Source organism: Epinephelus moara, chromosome 1 (genome assembly GCF_006386435.1).
Source record: "Epinephelus moara isolate mb chromosome 1, YSFRI_EMoa_1.0, whole genome shotgun sequence".
Taxonomy (NCBI): domain Eukaryota; kingdom Metazoa; phylum Chordata; class Actinopteri; order Perciformes; family Serranidae; genus Epinephelus; species Epinephelus moara.
Window position 1 is genome coordinate 2,961,074 of NC_065506.1, and position 27,522 is coordinate 2,988,595.

The following is a 27,522-nucleotide window of genomic DNA, read 5'->3' on the forward strand; positions in this document are numbered from 1 at the left end:
GGAAAGTCTTTGCTGCTCAGACTGGGAATTGGCGATGCCTGCACTTGAGAATCTGGACATCAGTACTGACGAGACTGCTGCTCTTCAGAGACCGTGCATCACCGATCACCCTGAGCGCACACACGTGAACGCGAAGCACAGAGAAGCAGTCAGAGCTACAGGCTACAGTGAGGCTAAAAACAGAGTTCATATGACATTTTTCAAAACAACTTTTTATGTCGGGGCTGCAGCACACTTGGATCACTACGGATGAGCAGTATGGGGATACTTTGTGGTTTCAATTTTGTGTTCTTGGACGTTAGTCTGGGGCGCCATCAGCCATTAGGTGTGCTAGCCGCTGCCCCCGCCGATCTCCGCAAGGGATGTGAGGACTCTAAAACTTCACCTGAGTCTCCGTCGGCATATGGGCGAGTAGATAATGGCTGAATTTTCATTTCTGGGTGCACTATCCCTTTAAACGTTGGCAGAACATAAACCAAACTTGCTCTATTCTTAATTTGGCACTAAAAATATCCTCTAGTAACACCATAGCGGCCTCTATGTCACATTGGATACATGGGAGCTGTGACAGCCAACTGACTGATGACTTCAGCAGGTCAAATATATGACCAAATTAACCGGTGTGCTTTGACTACAATATAATCATACTTGGAAGTAAAGGGACTGGCAATGCAGAAATATTTCCTGGGACTGTTGAGACTGTGAAGAGGTCTTCAGCAGCATGTAACAATTGTCAAAATGACATAAAAACTTTATGTTCACTTGACACAAAAACTTGTGAGTTTGACATAATTTTTTATGTTCAGTCAACAGTTTTTGACTTAATTTGACAAAGATTTATAAAGCTAATTTCACCTAATTAGTTAAAGGCAAATAAGCAACACTATCATTGTGTGCTTAACATATTGTGGTGTGTTGGGGCTAAATGGGTGGAGTGTGTTTAAGGCCATAACCCTATGAAAACTGTGTTTAAATGTGTTGTAAATCACTCATTACCCATTGCGCAGTAATTAATGTTTATGTTTTTTCACCATGGTTCTAATGGGTTACAGTTAATGTTGCGGTAAAAGTTAGTGACCTCCCACCTGTGTTGATTTTGGAGTATCTAACATAAGGTTGTGCTGAGGGGAAATAAAGAGTGCTTCCTGTTCATCTCTTTGCCTTATTCTAGCAATCAGGAAACCTAAATTTGTCACAAAATATGTTTTTATAGTTCAGTGAAAAAAGATGTAGTAAGATGTGTACTGTTTTTATGTTCATATGACATAGAATTAAATGCTCAAACAACAGGAAAACGTTATTATTATTTTGTGTAACTGGCATACAATTTCTGTCAGACGAGGATCATGGGACACATTTATTTTGTGTCTGGTGTTTAAGTGGAGTGAGTTAAATGGGGTTTACAGTGTATAGGCAGAGTCAGAGTCACAGACTGTAAAAATAATGGAGCTACTGTGACATCCACTTGTTTGCGGACTTCTGTTTTTGAAGCTGGCATTTTGGCTGTCACCGTCTTGTTTTTTTTGGAGCCAGAAATTACCATATTTGGAGGGGAGGGTGGTGTTGTGGAGGATAGACTGAGAAGCAGAGGACACTATCAGCAGCCACCATTAATTATGTAAAACTTTATCTACTTATCATGAAGGGGGATATCAGCTATAAAGACCATGACTGTTGTTTGTACCAGGCTGTAAAGTTGGGGATTTAACATGGGGGTCTATTGGAGCTTTTGGAGCCAGCCTCAAGTGGTCATTCAAAGAACTGCAGTTTTTGGCACTTCAGCATTGGCTTCATTTTTCAGTGCCAGAGGCTGCTGCTTGATCACAATCACAATAGAGTAAAAACTCTGAAAACTCTGGAAAACCTTTCTGGAGATAAAAAGTCTAAATTCCTCAACAGTAAAATAATGATTAATTACCATTAATTTACTTGGTCTGAAATATGAAAATAATGTGCAGACTCAGCGTGAGCTCTACTCAGCACTGTCACAACAACTGAAATGTTAAGTAAACTAATAACATATTTCCTGTGAAGTCAATAAATGAATAATTTAGGTCAATTTTACTGCAGTGTCTTTAAGTTGTCCAATGACCTGAGCATAAATAATCAAAACCCTGTTGAGGGAATAACACTACAAGTGTCACAGGTGACATGAACTCCATCATAATGTGTTATGCATCAGTTGGGAAGCAAGAGCCCTGTATCTTTTTTCATTTTGTTCTTATTATTCCATACTGAAAACAAAATCTGGCATACTCCAAAACAGATGTGGATGCAGACAGCAGTGAACATGTGTGTAGCTTTGTACATCACTGAGTGTAGCCTATGTGAAGTTGGCACAGTCATAAATTTGGGTCAGCTGCATGGATACTTATAGACATGAACACTGACAAAAAATATGTTATGAGGACATTTTTGTTAGAAACTTGAAGTTTTGCTTTCTCAAATCAGAAGAGAGGAAGTCTAAAAATCTTGGATAATAATACTGATACTGGGCTCTGACGAATCCAGCTCTAACCTCCTCTGGTCATACTGATGCTGACTGCAGGGAGCTTAACAGCCACGTTTCAGCAACCTTAATGTCACAGACTGCACCGTCAGTTTAACGAGCTTGAGGCAATGTTTATCATTGCTACAACAGACAAAGAGCTGATACAGGTTGATTGATGTACCTTCCATCTGACAGCGGGGTCCCTCTTTGCAAAGACGAGGTATGTGCATGTTTACAGATACATACTGCAGGCCTCGGAGCCCAAACATTTGTGAACTGTGTGTCTGTATGTGTGTGAATGACAAGTGCACCCAGACATTCACCGTGCTGCACATCAGCTATGTGTTGGTGACCCAGCAATGTAGAAAAATGAGACAACATGACAGGTGGATGCAAACATCAGTCCAGTTCTGAGAGGGAGAGTAATGGAGAACCCTCCATCCATATTACTCAGAGAAGGGTGGGAACATGCCGAGGTCAGCGAAATCCTCAATGTTGTAGTTTGCCGTTCCCTGGGTGGGATCTCCAGCCATGGGTAACATGTCCTGTGGAGACATGGAGGGGGGTCAGGGGTGTACAGACATATCACACATCTGTGCACAATGGTCAGCAGTCAGCAGCTGGAAGACACTCTGACACACTACAGCAGTATGTTTGAGAGTGTGTGTTACCTGGAAGACTTCTGTCTGGCTGGGATTGGGGTGTGTGTGCTGTTCCCCTGCCTGCTGGGAGTGATGCTGGTTCTGCCATTGGGACCAAACCTCACTGGGACGACCCTGGAACTGGGCTCCACTCTGACTACTCTCCCCTGACACATCTGAAAACACACACAAGGTTATAAAATGTATTAAAATTCAGTTCTGAGTTTTAAGTTAAGATGTTGAGAACAAAGTGAGAATTCTGAGTTTACTCAGAATTTCTGAAATTCTCTGTGGGCAAATGCGTGCTTGTGATTGGAGGAGTAAAAGCCCAAACAGTATAGTAGACAAGCAACTNGGTCAAATAAAGGTTGTATATATATATATATATATATACATATATAAATATCATGATATATACAAAACAGTCTGGTGTACTAAAATATGATCAATTATTCTATGAAAAACTGGTAAAAGTAGAGATAAAGGCCTGTGTAATATAAGCCTGAGCCATAAAAAGGCCTGATTCTCTCTGCTGTCAAAGTAAATATATACTCAACCACTATCTGAGAATTTATGGTGGTTAAAAAAATGTACAGGTTTTTTTGCAGTCCATACAAATATAGTAGCAAATCTTTAACAGTAGCAGTATGAGCTCTGTGGCTTTCTCCTTGTAACTCTCACATACATCAACAAATATATTGCCTGCCTGACAATTCTGAGCAGCAGCCAGCAACACACTCCAACACGAGATATAAATACACAGACATGCACACACATACACACACATTTTTGACGTTTTTGAGATTTTACCGACTACATTAAAGCAGAGCAGATTATTAAGCTATCTGCCCCCTGCAGAGGAACATTTTGCTGTTTCACAATAATCAACAAATGATCTAATCATCTAAATCTCCACACACATATAAGCAAGAGGCTGAGCTGCTGACGGTGAGTGGACAGAAAAAACCTCAAAAAATACAGATGGAAAAGTAATTAAGCACATACATGTAGGGGGGTGGTTGTGCATACAGGAAGTGGAAGGCATCCAAGATTAGGAAAAACCAGGGCTTATCGTAAGTGAATACTGATGAACACATGCAACAACAGAGCAAACGAATGGCACTGGCTGTAACCCTAGGATCTATATGTATGTAAATCAACAGGTGATTTCCTTCTCTTTTAGTAAAATCCTAAATGATTGAGTGTTTTTTCTTTCCACCTGGACCTTTATGCTCTGCCATGTCTCCTCTAATCATTGAGCTGTAACCTGTGACAGGCTGTTGTGCTACCATAACTATTGCAAATTCACATACATGTAGTTTTTTGTCGAGCAGCGAGCGACATGTAGGTTTATATTACCGAAGGTTTATGACAAAATCATTTGATGACTCTGACTCCCATGTATGCACGGCGAGAGAGGAGAGGGAGAGATACTCTGCTGTTGCCAGAGGAGCCGCTGAATGAGTCCCCTCTGAGCGGTAACTCGCTAAAAGAGTCTGAGAAGTCTGCGGTTTGTTCCACACTACTAAATCTGCTCCTCTTTTTGGAAACACTGTTGAGTCTGTAATTATTTCACTGTTGCCATGTGTGATGGTATGACGTCAATATGTCAACAAGTCAGAATATTGTGAGTATCATGATATGAATTTTATATTACAAATTATACCGGTATTATCGCGTATGAGATGATATGGCACACCACTGCATGCAACAACTACGTAATTTTCAGTCTTGTATTTGACAGCTGGCTGTGTTAGCTGTCTTGAGTCACGACTGTCCTATAAGCTAACATATGTCATCAGACTGTCTGTGCACTCGCTGCAGTTTGAAGAACTGTCAGGACTCCAGGTTTTCAGGTGACATTTGGTTTTTCCTTGCAAATTTACAACCTTGTGTGACATCAGTCAGAACTTAAGTTCAACTTCTAGGTGAAATGCTCCCTAATATGCATTTTAACACATTTGCGACTTTTTTGTTTTTTTTTATTACAGATATAGCAAATACATTTTTGAAACCTTCCATGACTGAGTTAGCATTTTAGTGAGCTCTTAATATTTGTTTGCCAGGACGATGCATTCATGTGCAGCTGCTAAGATTAAAAAAAACAAAAAAAAAAAACAGAAGTCAGTTTGTCAGTTTGCTCACTTGTAGCAGACTGTGCAAGTGCTGGATGTCAGAGTCTCCCAATAATACATAATCCCCCATTCATACAGTATGTCCACAGCCTGGGCTCAACCACAACAATGTCAAGCCACTGTCCAACACCTTTTACTGGGATTCTAAGCAGGCCGGGTCTGAAGTGGAATTTAATTATGCTTAGTTTTTCTTTTTTGAATGAATGAACAATCTTTACTGTCATTATACTCAGGGACAATGAAATTTCAAAAGGCTCCTTTCAGTAGTTAAAATGGAATAAAATAAAGCTAATAGATAAAAGCAGTGAAAAAGCAGCACTAGCAGCATATAAAGACTTGGGCAGAGTGCAACTTTAAAGATACAAAATCATTAAATTATATTTACAATAAACTTACAGGTTTAGAAATTTACAGAGGTGTATGGGATATCTTTGAAAATACTCTAGAAGACTGACAACTCACAACCTCACTTGTGCCAGTTTGTCAGTGGAATAATCCTTTATTTCCTGTTCAGAAGCACTTATCAGAGGCAACCTTGCTCTGTTTTTCATGGCACTCATGGCCGGTGTATATAAGCTGTTAATGCAGTGTGGGTGAGAAAAAAGCTTTGAAGGCCAGAATAATGGTAGATGGAACCATTAATGAATGACTCCGATTCTGTCTGCTTTGCTTCCCATCCATGTAATAAAGTCTGTAGACAAAAATAAACCAGTAAGGCTTGAAAGCAAGGAAATGGCTTTCCTAATGGAAATGAATACATGGCCACTGTAAACTGGTCTCAGTTAAGGTCTAACATGTCAACAATCTTTTATTTCTTCTCTCTAATGTTAAGGGATCTTCCAGAGCTCAGCAGGTGTTGATACAGGGGACGGAATTAGTAAATCATTTAAGTTGAAATTAGATCACAATAAACCAAAAAGTATGAGTGGGATTTAATGTTAAGTGTCAGTCATGTATGCAGTGTATGGGTGAGTGGAATGTGCTGTGTGAAAGTGTTGAATGCAGGAGGAAACAATACTTAGTTCCACATGGCAGGTGGAAACCCAGAACCAAGTCCAAGTCCAAGAACCAAGAATGCAATGTTGGACAGCCCTTAAATACCCTGGTACACACACACACACACACACACACACACACACACACACACACACAGGTGAGGCAAATTGGCCTGACGACCTGCCCACAACTTCCACCCAGGGAAGTGAGAAAGCCAGTGAGCAGGCAGAGGGCCAGGCCAACACACATTAACACGTCACATTACATAACATCACTTCACATTACCCATTAACACACTCTGCAGTCTGTTCCCATCACACCTCACGCTGTTTAGCTGCAGCTGACGTGTTGTCTTTCAGTGCTCATTATGAACGTGCCTCTCTCAGGCTGAACATACTCAGAGTTGATTGAACTAATGCTGATCAGCTGTTCTGGAACCGAAAACTCAGAGTTTCTCAGCTCAGGCTCAGTCAACCCGGAGATCAAGATTAGGCTCAGAGTTTGTTGATCCTGCTACCTGAAATAGGGCCCAGGTAATTTCCAAAGATTTGTCTTTCAGGATTTCTCATTTCTTATTTTTTATTTCAAATTATTTTCATGGGCTTTTTACCTTTAATGGACAGGATAGTGTGTGAAATGGGAGAGAGAGTGGGGGGTGACACGCAGCAAAGGGCCACAGGCCGGAATTGAACCTGCGGCCGCTGCAGCAAGGCAGGTGCCTCTGTACATGATGCGCCGGCACTATCCACTACCGACACCCCAGGATTTCTCATTAATATGTCACCAAGCCCTGCCTCATAAGATCACAGAACAGAACAGAACAGAACTGGTGCTGTAGGTATGTTGTTCCTCAGTGTCTGTGCTCATAAGATTATGTTGGTACACAGAACAAACACAAACACACAGAGACTTCCACAACACATGAATGCCATCCACCCCAAACCATACAGGTGGGATGTTACAATAGATCACCCAGTAAGAAATGAGGATGTAAAACGACAAGTAGGGCTCACCAAAAGCTGTGCTGCGGTTTGTCAGTCCTGAGTAGGCGTTGCCGCTGGGGGAGGAAGTGGCCGGGGATGACAGGGGACTGTAGGAGGCTGGGTCAGTCTGGTAGTTGTGGCCAGAACCAATACCAAATGGACTGGATTGGGCTTTACTGGACTGGAGAGCACAGATACTAGTTAGATATACAGCATATCAGGACTGTAACTGTACAGTCAGCTGAAGGTTCTGCATAATACAAGACACAGGGTTTACAGCTCAGTGTACTCCTGTAACTTTCCTGAAAACAAACTATGATTACTTGCATACCACAGGCATGAAATGTACAAAAATAAGCATGATTTGTATTTAAGTTAGATTTATTGTCCTTTTTGATACCCATGAGAATGAGAATGACACTGAGGCACATGAACTGTTGTTCCCATCAGTTGGCCAAACTACAACTTTAAACTGCTATTTGAAAAATGTGCTCTGCCAAAGAAACCTTATCCGGCTGCTGTATTATTTTCTAACAGGTAATAAGCAGCAGTGAATGTTTGACAAATGTAAGAGAAGCTTCTGTGTTCAGGTATATAAGTCAGTGTTTTCTGTCTGAACACCAGTCACTGTCAGAATACAAAAGGTAGATATGACCTAGGTCGAATTTTTCTTTAACTCTAGGTAAGAGAAAATAATCCCACATAAAAAAACATTATACAGCAATCCACTTTGATTCAACACCATCCATAAAATGTACTTAAAATTGAAATCCATTTTTTCCACATATACAAAGCATTTTGTTCAATCATCGTATTGCAAACGTTAGTAATGTTTGTTGTAGTATTATTTACAGTCAGTAAAGATCCCATTATATTTTCCCATAGGCCAGGGGTCAGAGACCTGCGGCTCTGGAGCCATATGCAGCTTTCAGCCCTTCTCAAGTGGCTCTCTGTGGCTTTGACCAAAAATGTCACATGAAAATGATTAACGGTTACTTATTTTTTAAAATTTATTTTACATTTTCATTTTTATTTAGCACTGTTGTAGGCCTAAAGAAATTCTTACATTCTCCAATTGTAAAAATATGTAGCCTATGCACTGAATGTAAAAAAAAAAAAAAAAAGGTTGTAATATTTCGTCTTCTAAAATGTGCATCATACATCTAAGGACTGGTGCCTTTCCCTCTAAATTTGAGAGGGACCCAGCTGCAGACAAGATGGCAGACAAGGGATGGGATGGATATCCACAGTCCATACCGAAAGTCACAGCAGAAGTTGGTCTGTGTATTATTCGCCGAAGAAGAAGAGGAGGAAGAAGACGACGGAGAAGATGAAGACGAAGAGAAGAATGCGAACAATACACGCACGACTAAGAGCAAGAGCGGTAAGGGAATGAGTCTTTTAATTATTAGAATTAGACAACTTTATTGTCATTGTACATTGTACAACGAAATTCTGTTCGGCACTTAGCACTAGCAGTACTAGCTAGTAGCTAGCACTAGCATAGAATACCAAGCCGCTACACGCGCCGTCATCTTCATTATATTTTAACACGTGTGTTATGTTCTCTAAGATGCAATTCTACGTAATGTATCAAATCATTAGGGGGACGTCTATGTGGGGAATCTTGGCATGCACAAATTACTGCCACCGGATGGTGGGTTTAGCTACATTTGTTGTGTAAAAACGAGGGCATAATTGGTATTAACTTAACGTTAGCTGCTCAAGGTCTGTTGTGCTCCCTATCATCAGTGTCTGTGTGTAAAGACTGTTAATGTTGGTCAGAGACTATTACTGCCCTCGCTTGATGTGCTGGTTAATTTAGATGTGTAGTTTGCAGCGGGGTTGATATGTGTCCCTCTGCTTTTTGGTATGTTGTGGTGTAAAACATCTGTGCACACACTCACTGCACACAAGCCATTTTTTTTTCCAATTTTTGGTTCGCCTGGTGTCCATGTGTATTAATGCTTGTATAACCTCAACCCTGCACTGCTCAATCAAGTTCTATACATCATACATTTTCTAAAAATAGTAACGAGAGTCGTATCATGTGGTATACGACATAAGCGACCCCCGAGGGTTAACCGGGTCAGATAAATAATGTATACATAACCCCGGTGTCTGCAAAAAATACATTTGTATTATGTTTTAGTAATGCATCAGAGCACTTAATACACATACACATGTGGATACATAAATAGCTGTAGTGCCTCCTCCACCATGAGTCCTTTAGATTGGTAAAATATGGTTGATGTTCAGTATGTTTTCCAGCTATCAATGTTGACTGACTTCTCCTTTTTTCAGATGCACCCCCTCTATATTGAGTGATGAAGCCGAGTTTGGGTGTCCTCTCTGCCCCAAATTTAAAACCACAAATGAGAGCACGATCCAGAGGCACCTGAAAAACCATATGGAAAATGCAGTTCATTTCCATGGTATGTTGATGAGAAGTGTCTGTTTGAGATCATATACTTCTACATGTACCAGTATTGTTTAATGATATTTGTTTGGGACTAAACAAGACATTTTAGGCTGCATCTTGGGATTTGGCAAACAGTGGTTGACATTTTATACCATTTTCTTACATTTTATAGACCAAACAAATTGACATGGATTGATATGGATATCTGGAATAAAAACTTGTTCACAAAAAAGAGAACTCCAAGTCGACTTCTTTATGTTGCCAGTACAATAGTGTAATATTGTGTTTACATGTGTTCCTGAAATATAATAGAATACATCTGACAATATGACAATCTAATTATTATGTTCATTTAATAGTTAAATAGTTACAATTAACCATACTGATGTAAGAGTAAGTATGACATTTGTTGTATCCATGGTTTTCAGTTGTTTTGAATGACCTGATAGTAATCTGCATGTTGCAACTGTAGCCCAATAAAGTGCTCACCTTATTTAATCTTTGTTAAAAATTAAATCAACTAAAATGCATGTGTGCTGATTTTCTGCAATATTTGTAGGTTTAACTTGTTGGGGTCAATGTTATTCCAAACAAAACGTTAATTGCTGAAATAATTGTATTATTATTATTATTTATTTTATAATATATATATTTATAATTGTTGACTGCTTCAAAGTTTGGAAATGTATTGCTAAAGTAAATAATATAAAAAAAACCCGACTTCTGGGGGAAAAAAACAAAACAAAAAACTGACTTCCAGTATGGCTTTCGGTATGTATACAACTTCCGGTATGGACTTCCGGTATGGATTGGATATATGGCGGTGCCCTTGTCCGCCATCTTGCCTGCAGCTGGGTACTCTTGGCTAAATTTTACCAAACTTTAACAGTGATGGCTAGTCATGACCCTCCCTAGCTAGACTAGCAATGGATACCAAATCCATCAATTCACAGATTCATTTGCTTTCACCACCAATGCTGCAAAAGTTAAAGTAATAAATAGCCCACTGCAGGGGAGCCATCTTATGTCTGAATGCTCATTTACACCTATTTTTAATGTAGATAGGCTATTAGACTTAATACACAGTGTTACCATAAGTATCAAATGTGTTTTGTGTGAATTATTTTTGGTAAAAAATGGCTCTTCTGATAGTTAAGGATGCTGACCCCTGCCATAGGCAGACTCGTACCATTTGGATCAGCATGAAACTCCTTTTTTGGGAGAAGTTAACTTCAACTCCCAAGGTGCATTTCGGCAAGAAACATCATCTTGTATTTGTGTAAAGTTTGTCACTGGAGAGGTATTTCGACATTCCTCTACTGGAGGGGGTGATGTCTGGTCACTTCCCTAAAATCTGAGATTCAAACATTTGCTGGGCAGCTTGATTAGGTATGTCACTTATATGAAAGTCAATTGCTGTCTAATACAGGAAACACTAATTGATGGGGGAACAGACTTCATCACAACACCAGCAAAGAAATCTGTGCAGAGTGGACTTGTCAGTAAAGACAGCAGAGTTAGCATGTGTGAAAGAAAACCATAGGAATAAGCAACTTTTAGGACTTCTATACTTTATATACAGAAAGAGCTGATGCTTTTTAAGACATGATTTTCCAACTACTTGCAAACTGATGTTTCTTTACTTTATTCTTGTTATTCAAACATCCAGACGTTGCAGGCACATCAGACCAAAATACATGTTGGGGGCTTGACTAGGCAAATGGCCTTTTCCAATATGGGGCCAGTACATTGAAGAACTGCAGGTTAACTTTGGTATTGCAGAACACATGGAACCCCTGTATGATATCTTAATGTCTGCCGTGGTTATAGGTGGCGAAAACATTCAACCCTCTTTTCCCTTCATATCACCTGCCTGTGGTTATTGTGATGCATTAAGTGGTTAAATTGAATTTCCCCTCAGGGGGATTAATAAAGTATATAAAATTAAAAATTAAATTAAATTAAAAATTAAATTAATTAATTAAATTAAATTAATTAAATGAGTTACTGGAAAACACAGAATTCAGTCCAGTGGAATGGCCTGACAAGTGCAGCAGTGTGTGAGGAAGACAGATGAGCCTATTAAGAAACATATGCAAATCACATTCCCTCAGCAAGATAATGAAACACACACACACACACACACACACACACACACACACACACACACACACACAGGCATGACCAGTAAGACAATCCTATCTGTTACCATAGACGGGAGTCTGGGGTTCAGGAGGGGCAGAGAAAATTTAGGTTGGCAATCATGGCAACCATAGAGACTGCTGACATTAATATTGACACAGAATACAATACTTTCACTTCACTAATAGTTTGTGTGCATTTGTGTGTGTGTTTATTTGTTTGTGTTTTACCTGTGCAGAGAAGGGGGGTCGGTTGCCTGACCATGCCACCTGGCCGGGATTGAGCTGTCTGGAGATCTGAGCTAGATTCTGATTGGATGAGCCCGATGGTTGGATGTCGTTCACACCAGGGACATGGATCACAGAGGAACTGCGCACACAAACACACACACACACACACACACACACACACACACACACACACACACACACATTGAGCCTTATATGCACTAGAGTTGGGTCGAGTTCTGGTTTTGCTGGTCTGGTCTGGTGTGCAAGCTTAAAACGGTTTGATTTTATCCAAGCTTTGCCATGTCCGGGCAAATTAAAATGTAGTCTAATGCTTTGTCTCAAATCGCGTACTTCTGTACTTACACTTAATATTTTGAGTGCATAAGTGCGTTCACACTGAGAAGTATGGAAAAATGCAGTGCATGAGTACCTGGATGGTACACTCAAAACGGTCAAAAAGTTGAGTGTGGAAATATGGACACTTCTCGCTCTCAATGGTTGCCATCTTGGCTACGTAGCGGAAGGGGAGGGACCACTTTTCAAACTGGAAATAGCAGCAGAGGACTGTGCGACCATGAGCGTTGCTGCATTGTACAAATACATGTGTTTTTTGCACTGAGCACCACTATACTGTTGTCGGGTATAAGCCAGTAGTATGCTTTTTGGGCATATTTATCAGTCTGCAATGATTTGGTACCGCAAACGTTAATGCTAATACTAGTTTGCTAACGAGCTAATTTGCGGTCGTCATTTCCGGTGAGTACACAATGGCCGTGTTTGGTTAGAGACAACACTACCCTGTCAAAATTCGCGCATTACGCCAATGAGTACATAGTGCACATAGTATAGCCTACTACATGGAAGTGTACAAACGGAAGTATGTGATTTGAGACACACCATGAGTCAGCAACCTGTGTTGCCGGCATCAGGGTACTAAATTAATTAGTAATAAGTAATACGGCCATGTGATCAATATAATATTATGTTTATAAATGGACTAATGGAGCCACTAGCTTCTGATTGGCTGTGAGCTGAGCATGACAACGTTTCAGGAGATGGGAGGGGCAGAGCGGCGTTTGTGCACAACAAAGATCATGTTTTTTGGGGTGAGGAAAGGGGACGTGGCAAGAAAACTAAGAGACATGGCAAGAAAACTAAAACTGCACCAATATGGCAACATTTTGGATTTGAGGTGTCCTAAATAACTGTAAATGATGCACCGCTGCCATTGCGAGCTGAACTTTTGTCAGACGCTGTGTTTCTATCTGTTGCTTGCTTTGAAATTTCTGTATTGGACGAAGAATGGATATTTCATAAAGTTTAAATGAGAAAGGTATCTACCTGATACCTTCTTATTTCACAACAAAAACCTAAACAAAGCAGTGGCTGGCTGGAGGGACATCAACAAGGAGCTTAATGTGTCTGGTGAGCTAAATAACCCTTGCTAATAACAGACTAGGCTACTTGCTGTTGCCTGTATTGTCATTTCCAGTAAATATCACAACACAAAACATGTGTTTTCTCTTTTAAAAGTACCATTAAAAAGTAGGATGATAGCAAGTAGGCTACTCACCCACCTTTTAAGTGGTTATGTCTTTAATCTAATCTCAAGAGCACAGCTGATAGCTCTGTGGCTTGTTTACAAGGTGTAAACACAAAGCTCAGACGTTATGTGATGCAATGCCATAGTCTGATGCTTGTTTGCTGTTCGGACATGGTGTCATGTTCCACTTTGGAGCAGCAACACCTGGGTAAAATTCAGTATACTGGTCTGGTCAGGTCTGGTATTTGGATTGATATCAAAACGGTTTAAAATTTCTCCAGCAGCCCAACCCAACTATGCGTTAACACCTCTGACATGTACCTGAAACTTTTGCCAGAGTGTCCCTGCTGGAAAGGAGAGCTCTGTGAGTAGAGCTGCTGTCCTCCAGCTGTAGAGGAGGGAACCATCATCTTCTTATCTCCCGCTACAAACACACATATCAACTCAGCATTATGAAAATAATGGAGAAGAGAGAAAGCAGGTGATCAAAATAAACATGAAGCTAAACCAAAAGCTTTCAGGACACCTGTGAGGTTTATGTTGTTGTTTGTGTGTTTTAATGTGCATGACCTACAGCCAGAGATGCCAGTGTACATCTCAGCAAAGCGTGGGTCTCTCTCCTGGGAGAACAGGACTTCTGTCTTGTCGATGTTCTTCCCTGCCTCATGGACTCCACTGCTGACACTGGCCACAGGCACCTGAGGGTGGTGGTGAATGTGCAGAAGGGTAAGAGGGCATAAGGGTTAAAGTTAGGGATGACAGACCTAGGCCACAAAATTCACAAACAGTCTGCATAGCCACAAGTACACAAGCAAGGATTCCATCCAAATATTTTTTACATGAATAAGCAAGGTCAGCCTTTTAGCCATGTAGCCAAATAAAAATTACAAAGGAAAGGGTGTTCTGTACTCCTTAATCTCTGATGAATCCATCATCAGTTAGAGAGTGCTCTCTGCTCTGTCAAACTTTTTTATGGCTGTTATCAAAGGACATTTCCAGGTTTTTGCAGCTGAGATTTTTTTGCCAGTTAGGACCTTCTACTCTGAGGTACTGGATGAATACTGGCCCTGCACTAGTGTTCATATAAGAGAATATTAATGTGTTATGCTAATAAACTGCAAATCATCCTATAAGATAATGCAAAAAGTTGTTTTCTGTGTGTTATGGATCTTTCTAAGGCATTTGATTCAGGCTGTACACCAGTTCCAAAATTATTTTGTAGCTCGTACTCAGTATGTTTATGCGGACAGTCACGAATTTCTTGAGATAACTAAGGGTGTCCATCAGGATTCCATCTTGGAGCCTTTTTTTTTTTTTTTTTAATTATGATTTGGGTAAAACTATTCAAGCAAAAATACATTTATATTCAGATGTGCTGTCATTTGCACGCATGCTACTGCCCCGCAGTGCAAGAGCTTCAGACGGCATTTAAGTCATTACAAAGTGTTCTGCTGAGATTTTAAATGCCTAGAAAACAACGTTCATGGTCTTCTCAAAAGCTTGCTCTCAGTTGCTTGATGAGTTTAGCATTTTCACCTCCATTGACATATAGTGCCCTCATACAAGTTCTTGGGTATATGGATAGATGACAAGCTTTCATTTAATATACATATTGCTACTCTAGACGGGAACCTTTAAGTGAAGTGAAGTGGCTTTTATTTTAGAAATAATTCTTGTTTTACTTTCAGTGCTACGAAAAAACTTGTGGAAGCTACTTTTGTGTCTGGAGTGATTACAGTGACATACTGTATGCATGCAACCTCCTCAATTTGATGTAGCCTTGATTCAATATACCATGCATCTCTACGTTTTATTACAAATGCAAAGTCCCTTCCTCATCACTGCATTCTTTATGATTTGGTGGGTTGGACGTCATTGACCATTCGCAGACAACAGCACTGGTATATTTTTTATCTATAAAGCAATATTGGACAAACGTCCAGCTTACCTCTGCACCCTTCTATGTGTCAGCTCTGATAGTTACCAGCAACACTCCTCCAAGTGGTTGCTTTTTTATGAACCTTGGGTTTTAACAGATCTGGGGAAAACTACATTTTCCTACAATGCACCATAAGCACCATGCATGCTTGGATGGATATGTGCTTGTTCTTGAGAGGCCATTATGTTTGAGTAGTTGTTGCTGTTTTATAGTGGATTTTTGTATTCTATGTTGTATTTGTTGCATTTCAATGTGTTTTGATTGGCTGCTACCTTGGCCAGGTCTCTTGTAAAACAAACTGTACATGGTAATTCAATATTTGTAAATTATCTAGTAATCATGTCCAATTATTTAGACTAAAATTACAGAGTCTGGAGGCATGTTTCTAACCAGTAAAGTGGGAACATGAAGTGACTGTAAAGCATAGGATTACCTGGGAAAGATCGTAGGCAGTCAGTCCATCTCTCTGGTGAACCTCCAGCTCTGCTTGCTGCTGCTGCTGCAGCTGCCTGCAAAATACAACCCACCATGTACACCATCAGCACCTCACACTGACACATTAAGTGTGGTACTGAATTGAAGCTACCTTCATTTTAAATTCAATATAAAAACATTTTAATTTAATTTAATACTACATTTAATCTAGGCAGATGATAAGTGTTGTGTTGTTGGAGCAGAGACACTGAACCCACTGACACCACAATAAACCTACAAGAAGTCAGGGAAGCCAGAGGGTAACTACAGGTAGCAGAACATCATGCACATTTGTGTAGAATCAGATGTAAGTCCCACATTCATACTGGGTAAAAAATCCTACAGACAAGCAAAGACAGCAGTATCTATCAGCCACTTTTTAGATGATTTTATGCAGCATAAGTTTCAGACCTGCATGTCAGGTCATTTAGTCCAGAACAAGACATAAAAGAGACATTGTTGCCTTTTGGTTTTGGTCCAGTTGTTCCTGTGCTTCTGCTGACTTCTTACAAACAAACCAAGAGCACAAGATGACATGGCCTGACAGATAACATGATCATCCTGCATCATCATCAGCACTACATGGGCCCACATGGGGAAATCTAACTGGGATGAAGACAGACAGCACTACATTGAATCTGATGTATTTATTTTCTCCAGTGTCATAAAGAGCTCATCAAGAAATTGATGATTATAAATATTATCAGTCAAGACTGCAACTGAACAATATATAACATGAATGACAGACAGATAGAAACAAGAGCTGTGTTCAAATGTGTGGTCGCTATGTATCACTCACTTTTTGAGGAGGAGCTGCCGAAATATATAGAATTACTACCCTGTAGCTGTATATGCCTCCATGCACCAGTGAAGTTTCTTTTACAGTTTACATCCATGTCTGTGAAAACACAGATGCTTCACACACATTTTCACCCTGACAACACAGAAGATCTATACAATCAGTACAGTTTCAAAGTGAACTCCTTAGATTAGTTACTAACTAAATATCTGACCAAATGTTTCCCCTCCTGTTCCTGAGATATGACGTGAAATGTCATAGTGAAGTTGACCATTGACCTTTTGGATATATAATGTCATCACTTCATCATTTTATCCTATTAGACATTTGTGTGAAATTTTGTCCGAATTAACGTAGAAATTCTTAAGTTACGGCCAAAACATTTTGTGAGTTCACACTAACCACCAAAATCTAATCAATTTATCTATAAGTCCAAGTGGATGTTTGTGCCAAATTAGTAGGGCTGTAGTCTCCTGGTCGACTAGTCGATTATTTGGTTGCTATGCTCTCGTCCGACCAAATTCTCATTAGTCGAATAATCGCCGTGTTACTTTCATAAGGAGAAAAGTGCTACATCAACAGCTTTCCAGGATAAATCCATTATTTCCTGCAGCAGGGGGACATGCTAAGTTACCTGTGAAAATGGGGGTGTTTTCAAAACACCCCCTTTGTTGACAGAAAGTTGGACTCGCCCACCCTACGCTCAGCGTGGCGGTAACGCAGCCCTCCTGTCAGCTTCTGTGTACCAACACCATTTCCCTCAGTGGAAAGAAGCTTGTATTTACTTGTATTTCACAGATAAGAAACTATAAATTGTGAAGACAGTAAAGCCTCCACTAAAATAGCATTTTAAGTCATGTGTGTGATCTATCCTTCAGGGATTTATACTTAGAGATTTATCCTGGCTTCATATGAGCAGAGGAAATCTCCGCTCATCGCTAGACTAATGTATACCATGTAAAATGCCATAGGCTGGCGCTAATAACGTTAGCATGTTGTATTTGCTTGGAAAACTTGTTTAGTATAAGACAGTTGTTTTGTCGGTGATTGTTGTGAGTTGTAATGAAGCCACATGGAGTGCCGTTACCTTTGTTACATGTTACTGTTGTCCCTGGCTTTATATGAGAAGAGGAAAAGATTGCTAGGCACTAGGCTAATTTATACAATGTAAAACGCCATAGACTTGTGCTAATAACGTTAGCATGTTGTATTGGTGGGGGAAATATGTCCAGATAAAGACAAGTGTTTGTCTGTCAGTTCTGCGATTTATAGTGAAGCCAATTTGCGTACTGTTTGAAATTGTCCCTATTAAGCCATATTTAATGTGTGTTTAGAATTAACTATATAAATAAAGTTTGATTTGAACTAAACTTTACAGTTTAGAATTAACTATATAAATAAAGTTTGATTTGAACTAAACTTTACAGCACTTAACACAGTCCTCGACCGCCGACTAGTGTTTTGGAGGTGTAACTGCAGAGTGACACAGACACGCCACCGCAGAAGTAAAAATAACATGCAGATTTTTTTTCCCACGACTAATCGATTAGTTGAAGATTATGTGCGACTTTAGTCGACCAAGATTTTCTTTGGTTGACTACAGCCCTACAAATTAGTGGAAATTTGTTTCGTCCTTCTGTTGTTAAAATACCTGGTTGGCCCGGGTATGATGATAGCGGAGAATATACATATGCAGGAGGAAAAGAACATGGATTGTTACTAGATGGACACGAGGGGACCCTGACAAAAAATCAGACTACTTGCAGTACACAGTGCGAGTCTGTAAGCCTCTGAGTTCATGTTGGCAAGTGCTCCAGTTAACAAGGGAAAAAAGAAACCACAGTGCACCAAAGGCACTCTGAGGCAAACTTTCTGCATGGGCACTAACCATCCCTACGCACCAAATCTCAAAACCTAACATGAAGGAAAACAGCTGCAGTCCAAGGTCCGCAGGAAGTGTACCAATTGTTTGTAATAGCCAAAAAGTGTAATTACACTGTCCCATGATGCCCTGTGGCCCAAAAAGCCTTTTCCCATAGACTTGCATTGTCAAAGAGACATCTGTGCATCAGTGGATACATTTTTTTGAGCATCACAGACCACACAAAATGTCTTGTTTCACTATCAGGATTTGATCCGTTTGGTCTGATAACATTTGGAAAGAAGAGCCAAATGATTGCATCATTTTAAACTGGAAGTAGCTGGCTTGTGCGGCAGAAGTATCTAGTGTGCCTGCTTTATGGAACACACAGTGCAGAAGCAGTGCTGATCATCAAGGTAACGTTAGTTTAACTTTTTTGGCTTCATGTGCCACTGAGCAACTTCCATAGTTACGAACACAAACGCTGTGTCCAGTTTTCTTTATACATCCATGCTATAGTCAGGCAAAGGTGATCACAGCATAGTCCACATTTAAATGTCTCTATTTACCATCTTACCTAAAACATACCAAAAAGAAATTATTCCCAACCTAAAAACAAACACACAAACAAGCCAAGTCAAAATGTGCTACCAAATAGCAAAGAACTACAAATGCATAATTTCAAATAAATCTACAAATTTAATAACTAGATCACTCAACGCAAATGAGTACAAAACTGACCAGCTCCCAAATTGTCAAGTTGTTTAATGTGGTATAGACTGTTAAGTCAGTGACATCAGGGGTCCGTTTCACAAAGCAGGTTTAGTGAAAACTCTGAGTCTGTTAACCCTGAAATGAGGGAAACTCTGGGTTTTCCGTTTCAGAAAGGGAGGTAACTTAAACCAGAGAAAGCGGAGTAACTCCAGCCTGCTTCAGAAAGAGAGGTAACTGAAGCTCGGTGTCAGTTACTATGGCAACTGAATCTGTGAACCTAACCTGGTCGGGAGCAGGTTTTCTTCAATGAACCTCGAGTTTCTAGCTGTCTCCTCCCTCTTACGCCACACACGCAGAGTGATTCATTCATTCATTCGTTTAGTGTTGCGCGGGTTTCAGCGAGTTTGATCATCTGTCCTCAAGGTAAAGTCGTATCCTAAAGTGTGTTCTAGTTCTAAATCTACTTTTTTCGACCATGGCATGTCCGTTCTTGGAGGACCCTGTGGACAAAGAGGCAGTGTTACTGAGGAGGGAGTTACGCATTCGTTGGGAAATTATTCACAGGCCTAGAATTGACATATTATCATTTCCAGAACATTTTCTTTTTGAACGGTACCGTTTCACATCACAGTCCATCATTTATATCCATAACCTCATCCGTCGTGACATAACCAACGTCACCAACCGTGGACGTGCACTTTCATCTACCCAGATTCTTTGTGTTGCTCTTTGTTTTTTTGCAAACGAGAGTTTTCTGTATAATATCGGAGATGCAGAAGGCCATTGTCTGCAGAGCCGTGAGAAAAGTGTCCCTAGCTCTGAAACGTCTATTAAACTCTTTTGTTGTGTTCCCTGAACATAAACCTGTGAGGGTCATCAAGGAGGAGTTCCACAGGATTGTAGGTGAATGATGTAGAAATCAGTTAAAATTTATGATTATAAATCATATTCAGTTAATGACATGGTGCTGCAACCTCAGATTGGGATTAGTCATTTTAATTTCTTTTAGGATTTCCTGGTGTGATTGGGTGCATTGATGGAACCCACATTCCTATCATTGCTCCTTCACAAAATGAAGGAGACTATGTGAATATGAAGTCCATTCACAGCATTAATATGCAGGTAGATTGACTCTCTCAAAATGTCAGACTGCATCACACTACAAAAACTCAAAATCATACCAAGAATATTTGTCTTATTTCTAGTCAAAATGTCTCATTTCTAGTCAAAACAAATCACACCTAAAAGTAACTTGTTTTTAGACAATTTTCACTTGTTTCAAGTACATTTTCACTTGAAAAATAATTAGGTGGGATTGCATCTAAGTGAACTAAATTTTAGCTTTAACACCATTCCACCTGTTTGCATCTGTAGCCTAACATTACTGTGATTGCATAAATGTATAAAATAAATTTAAACTTAGGCTACGCATTGACTCGAGCAGTAATTTTCTCCCACGCCGACTCCCGTTCCTTCGCTGCTGCAGCCGTGTTACTCTTCTTCCTGAAAACAGCTTCAAATTCGCTGTATGAGCGCATTAAAATATCCAACTCCAGAGAAGTAAAAAAATGCAGACCTTTTCTTGTAGCTTGTTACCATGGTGAATCGTGGTATTGGGGCTCCATTGATGACGGCTTTTTAAAGTCATGGTGCACGCGCTTAACTCAGAGTGAACAAACTCTGTGTTGATTGAACCGATTGAAATCACCTGTTCTGAAACCCGTAACCCAGAGTTTCCCATCTCAGAGTTACTCAAGTAGTGTTAATGTGGATGTGTGTGTGTAGTGTAATTTGTTAACAAATGAAAGCTAAGCTTTCAGGTGCTGAAAGAGGGAGCCACACTAGATGCTGGGGCTTTTGTATCCTATGGAGCACTGGGCCCAGTTACTCCAGGGCTGGACACTGCAGTCAGCTCCTCTGGGAGATGACATGAGTAGGTGTGGTAATACAGCACCAACACATGCAGATTAAGCAGAGGCTGTCACATCATTCATTCAATATATGCAACAGTGACACCACTACCCCCTGCTGCCAAACACCTCTGCATACCACTGCAATACAAGCATCTCATAAACTGTCAAAACAATATCACTTATAAAGACTGTCTTCTGCCGGACAAGCCAATGTCAATTATAAATTAAAGCTGCAAGCAGTGTTGGGTGGGACCTCGGACTCCCGCCATTTCAGCCTCCAGCTCACGTAGACCCCTCTCCACTCTAGCTCACAGCTGACAATTTCTCCACATTTGCTCATGTTACTTTCAGAGGCACTCGCTCAGTTCCTGTTGGATTTAGGTCAGGGGTGTCAGGGCGTGATTTGTAGGTCTTGATGAGACAAACAAGCCAGTTTTGGTTTAATATTTCTACGACATTTCTACGGGCCGCAGTGGCCATTTTTGTGTGTCTAGGTGGTGCTAGAGAGCCCATTTTGTCACTTTTGGGGTTAATTTTTTCATTTTATCAATTTCTTTGCCAGTCCTGACATGCGTGCCAATTTTGGTGAGTTTTTGAGCATGTTTAGGGGTCAAATTTTGTTTTTTTGCACACCAATGGGGCCCCATGTCATGCAGTATCAATCAATCAATCAAACTTTATTTGTATAGCACTTTTCATACATTAAAAATGCAGCACAAAGTACTTCACAGAATAAAAACAAACAAAAATAATACATACATATTGAAAACCTGCCCCTCCCACCCCCACATATAAACATAAACACACACACACACCCACACCCACACCCACACCCACACACACACACACACACACACACAGTCAATATAGTCAATAACATGGCTGGGCACTGAGGAACCAGGTGAGGAAAGAACCACCTATGGGGAGCCATCCACACTGAGAGGCGCTACAGCCCACGGCCACAGGGAGCGCCGCCACAGAGACCACCCCGACCCAGACAGACCGGGGTGGACTCCACACATGGTGTGGAGATTAGGAAAAATTAAAGAGTTAAAGATTAAAATAATATTAATAATAATAATAAATAAATAAATAAATGAAGATTTAGAAACTAAAATGCATAAAGATTTAAAAATAAATCATTTAAAAGCATTAGAAAGTAAAAAGAACATATAATAGAAGAATTAAAAGAGTAAAAGAAATCAGTTAAAAGCTAAATTAAAAAGGTGAGTCTTGAGCCTCCTTTTAAAAACATCAACAGTCTCTGCAGTCCTGATGCTCTCCGGCAGGCTGTTCCATAAGTGAGGGCCATAATGGCTGAATGCAGCCTCCCCGTGGGTTTTTGTTCTAACTCTTGGAACAATTAAAAGGCCGGTGCCGGAGGACCTCAGGATCCGCGAGGGTTGATATGATAAAAGCAGGTCAGATAAATAAGATGGCCCAAGGCCGTTAAGACATTTAAAAACTAATAAAAGAACCTTAAAATCGATCCTGAAACACACGGGGAGCCAATGCAGCGATTGTAAAACTGGTGAAATGTGCTCCCACCCTCTGGTCCTCGTCAGCACTCGTGCGGCTGAGTTTTGGAGTAGCTGCAGGTTAGAGATGGTCTTTTTGGGAAGACCAGACAGCAGGGCATTACAGTAATCTAAACGACAAGAGATAAAAGCATGCATCAGCACCTCCGTGTTAGCCTGAGAGAGAAACGGGCGGACTCTGGCTATATTCTTAAGATGATAAAAACCTGTCTTTGTTACATTTTTGATGTGTGGAATAAAACTAAGCTCAGAGTCAAAAATGACGCCCAGGTTCTTTACACATTGTGAAGGTTTAAAATCTTGTAGTTTTGGTAAAAGTTTCTCTCTCTGGCCTTCAGGACCAATAATTAAAACCTCTGTTTTGTCCTGGTTGAGCTGTAGGAAATTCACTGCCATCCATGACTTGATATCTAAAATGCAGTTAAAAAGGGTATCAATTGGCCCTGTGTCATCAGGAGACACGGCGATGTACAGCTGTGTGTCATCTGCGTAACTGTGGAAGCTGATGCCGTGCCTCCTGATGACGTCCCCAAGGGGAAGCATGTATAGATTAAAAAGAATTGGACCTAAAATTGACCCTTGGGGCACCCCACACCTAATTTCATGCGTTCTGGAGGAACATGTATCCATACTTACAAAGAAACAACGATCTGTGAGATAAGAGCTGAACCAGTTAAAAACAGTACCAGAGAGGCCCACCAGGTTTCTGAGTCTGTTTAATAAAATGTGGTGATCTACTGTATCAAAGGCGGCGCTTAGATCCAGTAGTACCAAGACTGTGAGTTTTTGTGAATCAACATTCAACCTGATATCATTTAAAATCTTTAAAAGGGCTGTCTCGGTACTGTGGTTCATCCTAAAACCAGATTGATATTTCTCTAAAATACTGTTTCTTTTTAAAAAATCATTTACTTGGTTAAAAACCAGTTTTTCTAAAATCTTACTTAAAAACGGTAAGTTGGATACAGGTCGGTAATTATTAAAAATGTTGGGATCTAAATTACTCTTCTTCAGAAGGGGCTTCACCACCGCCGTTTTGAAGGCAGCGGGGAAGACACCCGTCTGAAGAGAGTAATTCACTATATTTAAAATCTGTTCCTCAAAGAATCCATAAAATGTCTTTAAAAGTGATGTGGGAATCGGATCTAAAAGGCAAGTTGTTGGGTTTACCTGGGAGAAAACTCGACCAAGTGTCCTTGCATCAACCAGGACAAAACTCTCCAGTGTTTCCTCAGGTAAAAGCAATGATCCAGGTGTGTTAAAAATTACATTCTGTTGGGATAAAAGACTGGACCTGATATCATCGATTTTACTTCTGAAGTGGTCTGCAAAGTCCTCGCAGAGGGCATCTGTTGATATGTTGGATGGTTTATTAAAATTGGTGCTGGTTAAAAGATCGAAGGTGGAGAAAAGAAATTTGGGGTTGTTTTTATGATCGGAAATGAGTTTTGAAAAGTGGGATATTCTTGCCTGTTTGACTGTTTTATTGTAGGTTTTGAGTTGTTTGCGTAATATTTCAAAATGAACTGTCAATTTGGTTTTTCTCCACCTCCTCTCTGCACTCCTGCATTTTCTTTTCAGTCTTTTGATGTTATCATTTCTCCACGGGGGTGTAGGTTTTGTTTTTATGATTTTGGTTAAAAGTGGAGCCACTGAGTCAAGTGTTGACTTTAATTTACTGTTAAAATTGTCCACAATAAAATCACAGGGTGCAGGTAAAATTTCAGCAGGAGTGCTCTGTAAAATCTCGATAAAATTTGCAGCCACTTCAGAAGTTAGGTAGCGTTTCCTCACCGTTCTCACCGGGGCCTCCTGATGGCTAAAACTGGTGATGTTAAAATACACACAGTAGTGGTCAGACACAGCCAGGTCAACAACAGAGGACACACCAGTGGACAGGCCATAGGTTATGACCAGGTCCAGGGTGTGTCCTCTGTTGTGAGTTGGCTGTGTGACGTGCTGTTTAAAATCCATGCAGGTTAAAAGGTTTAAAAATTCTCTGGACATTGGATCCGAGGTATTATCAACATGTAAATTAAAATCACCAGTTATTAAAATTCTGTTATAGGTGGTGTGTATGATTGTTAATAGTTCTGAAAAATCAGTGATAAAAGAGGTGGAATGGTGGGGTGGTCTGTAAACTGTGACACAAAGAATAGGAGGGCTGCCAAAAACAAAGGCATGATACTCAAATGATGAGTAGCTGTTAAAAGAAACTTCAGTAGAGTGCAGTGAATTTTTAGTGACTGAAGCAGTTCCGCCTCCTTTTTTACCCCCCCTAGTAGAAAATAAAAAATTAAAATTTGGTGGGCAGGCCTCGGTGAGAACAACAGGTGCGTCAGTGCCAAGCCATGTCTCTGTTAAAAGAATACTGTCCAACTTGTTATCTAAAATCAGGTCATTTATGATAAAAGTTTTATTTAAAAGAGAGCGCACGTTCAGCACGGCCAGGTTAATGTCTGTGCCGAACGTGCGCTCATCATCACAATGTGGTGAGTGTGGAGCAGGTGTGAGGGGAACTAAGTTTTTGGGGTTGCTATTGGTCCATGGTGAAGTTGTTCTGTTAAATCTGTTTGAAATTCTGACTGGGATGGATGTGGATGTGGGAGTGGGTTGGGGATGAACCAAAGAGGAAAGCAGGGGGGCGTGTGCTTCCAATGTACGTCAGTCACATGGGGCACACTGAACAGCGTGCTGAATGTTAGCCGCTAACATGCGGCTGCCCAGCCTGCTCGGGTGAAGCCCGTCAGCCCTGAAAAAAGAGGACCGGTTCCAAAATAAGTTAAAATTGTCGATAAAAGTGAAACCATAGGTGCTACAGGCAGCCTGGACCCATGAATTGAGGGAGAGTAGCCGACTGAAGCGTTCTGCCCCGCGGGACAGTGTTGGCAGGGGACCGCTGATAAAGACCGACTTACCACAGTTTTTTAAAAGGTTAAAAAGAGCAACAAAATCCATTTTTGTCTGCTCTGATTGCCGGCGGGCCGTGTCGTTTGAGCCCAAATGGAAAATCAGCCGATTTATGGAGGAAGGGAGTGAATGAAGCAGTTCTGGAAGTTTGTCAACGATGACCGGAACTGTGGCTCCAGGAAAGCAGTGAGTTGTGGCGTTGAAAAAACGAATATTCCTGATGATGCTGTCTCCAAACAACACGGTGGAAGGAGGGAAAAGAGGACGAAGAGGAACACGATGGGGATTGGGTGACTCACATGAGGCAGGTGGACGGTGGACTGCGTGACCGGGGGGGCAGGAGCGGCGGCGACTCGGCGGTCCCGGTCCCGGCCCCGGCAGGAGCAGCGCCATCCCGGCTGTGGGAGAGGAGTCCCCCGGAGCGTCTCCGTACAGCCTCCTTTAGGAGCCTCCGACGCGCCGTGGAAGCCGATGTCCGGGATGGGAGTCGATGGTCGGGTCCTGCAGCTGCGGCACTCCAGTCCACAGGTGCCAGCGAGGAAGACGCGGATTCATCCGTGCAGGGCGCTGCAGGTGTACCACCGGCCGGCAGAGAGGGAGCCACAGCACCGTTAGACGCCGAGGCCGACTCCTCCAAGCGGGGAGCGGCTGGAACAGCACCGGTCGGCGGGGAAGGAGCCGCAGCGGCAGCGTCTGCAGTGCCAGCATCTGGATCTCTGTCCGATGCCAGGGCGCTGTAGCGGTTTGACAGGCTGAGGCGCGGAGGTGAGGCAGCACAGCCAGGGCCTCTTTTACCCCTGCTGACCACCTCCACCCAAGGCCACCAGCGACTCGGTGTTGAGCTGGAGGACGATGCCAGGGCGCTGTAGCGGTTTGACAGGCTGAGGCGCGGAGGTGAGGCAGCACAGCCAGGGCCTCTTTTACCCCTGCCGACCACCTCCACCCAAGGCCACCGGCGACTCGGTGTTGAGCTGGAGGACGGTGGAAGCCAAGCGCTGGGATCCCAGTGCACCGTGTCCTGGAGGGCCGCCGTGAGTGAGGCGATCTGGAGCGACTGTTTATGAGCCACCTCCTGGAGGGCGGTCAGCATGGAGAATTTGATGTTTAGCTCACCAGAGAGCCGGCGAATGTCCTCTTTCAGGTCAGAAATCTTTTTGTCTGCTTTTACAAGCTGGGGGTCCACATCGGTGTGCATAGATGTAGCCATATATAGGCTATGCTGGCGGAAGTTTTCAGTCATCACATCCAGTGATTAAAATAACGTCCGATTAAATGAGATAAATAAAAAGAAAAATAAATAAATAAATAATAAATAAATAAAAACAACTGATGTCCAAGCAGATAGCTTAAAAGTCACTCCAAAACTAAAATAAATCAGTTTAAAATCGCGGGTTAGGGAGAGCACAGACAGGCAGCTACAGACGCCGACACATGCGCAAAGGAATCCCTCCAGTTTTCCCAGTAGGTACCCTTTTTTCCTTTTCGCCCCTGCCCCTCAAATATCCTGAGTCCGTCACTGAGAGGGAGAGACAAGCTGTGAGAGCGGGCAGATTGAGATGGCTTTAAAATGTGTCATACTCCTCCCTTGAATTCCCAAACCGTGGGTCCAATCATCAATCTGAGCATACCAGCAGAGAGATACACTCGTCCCGAACGCAGACATATAGTTTTTATGTTTGTTAAAACGTAAGTGAACGGGCAACCTTCAAGTGCAGTTAGTCCACTAAACAAGCTTTTTTTCCACAAAGACCGCCTCATATCGTTAGGATAAATGTCAGAGAACATATAGAA

General features: G+C 41.3%; 1 protein-coding gene across 2 annotated transcripts in view; it reads right to left on the reverse strand.

The window, feature by feature from the left end:
- Positions 1-1,006: 1,006 nt before the first annotated feature.
- arnt2 (aryl-hydrocarbon receptor nuclear translocator 2) overlaps positions 1,007-27,522 on the reverse strand; it is a 150,489-nt gene continuing 123,973 nt past the window's right edge. For both annotated transcript variants that reach the window (XM_050041162.1, XM_050041172.1), the window contains 7 exons: positions 15,956-16,031; positions 14,158-14,281; positions 13,905-14,007; positions 12,041-12,179; positions 7,277-7,427; positions 3,163-3,308; positions 1,007-3,036 (listed from right to left, as the gene is read on the reverse strand). In XM_050041162.1, the coding sequence (XP_049897119.1) occupies positions 2,938-3,036; positions 3,163-3,308; positions 7,277-7,427; positions 12,041-12,179; positions 13,905-14,007; positions 14,158-14,281; positions 15,956-16,031 (838 nt within the window). In that variant the 3' untranslated portion in view covers positions 1,007-2,937. The remainder of the gene's footprint in view (positions 3,037-3,162; positions 3,309-7,276; positions 7,428-12,040; positions 12,180-13,904; positions 14,008-14,157; positions 14,282-15,955; positions 16,032-27,522) is intronic.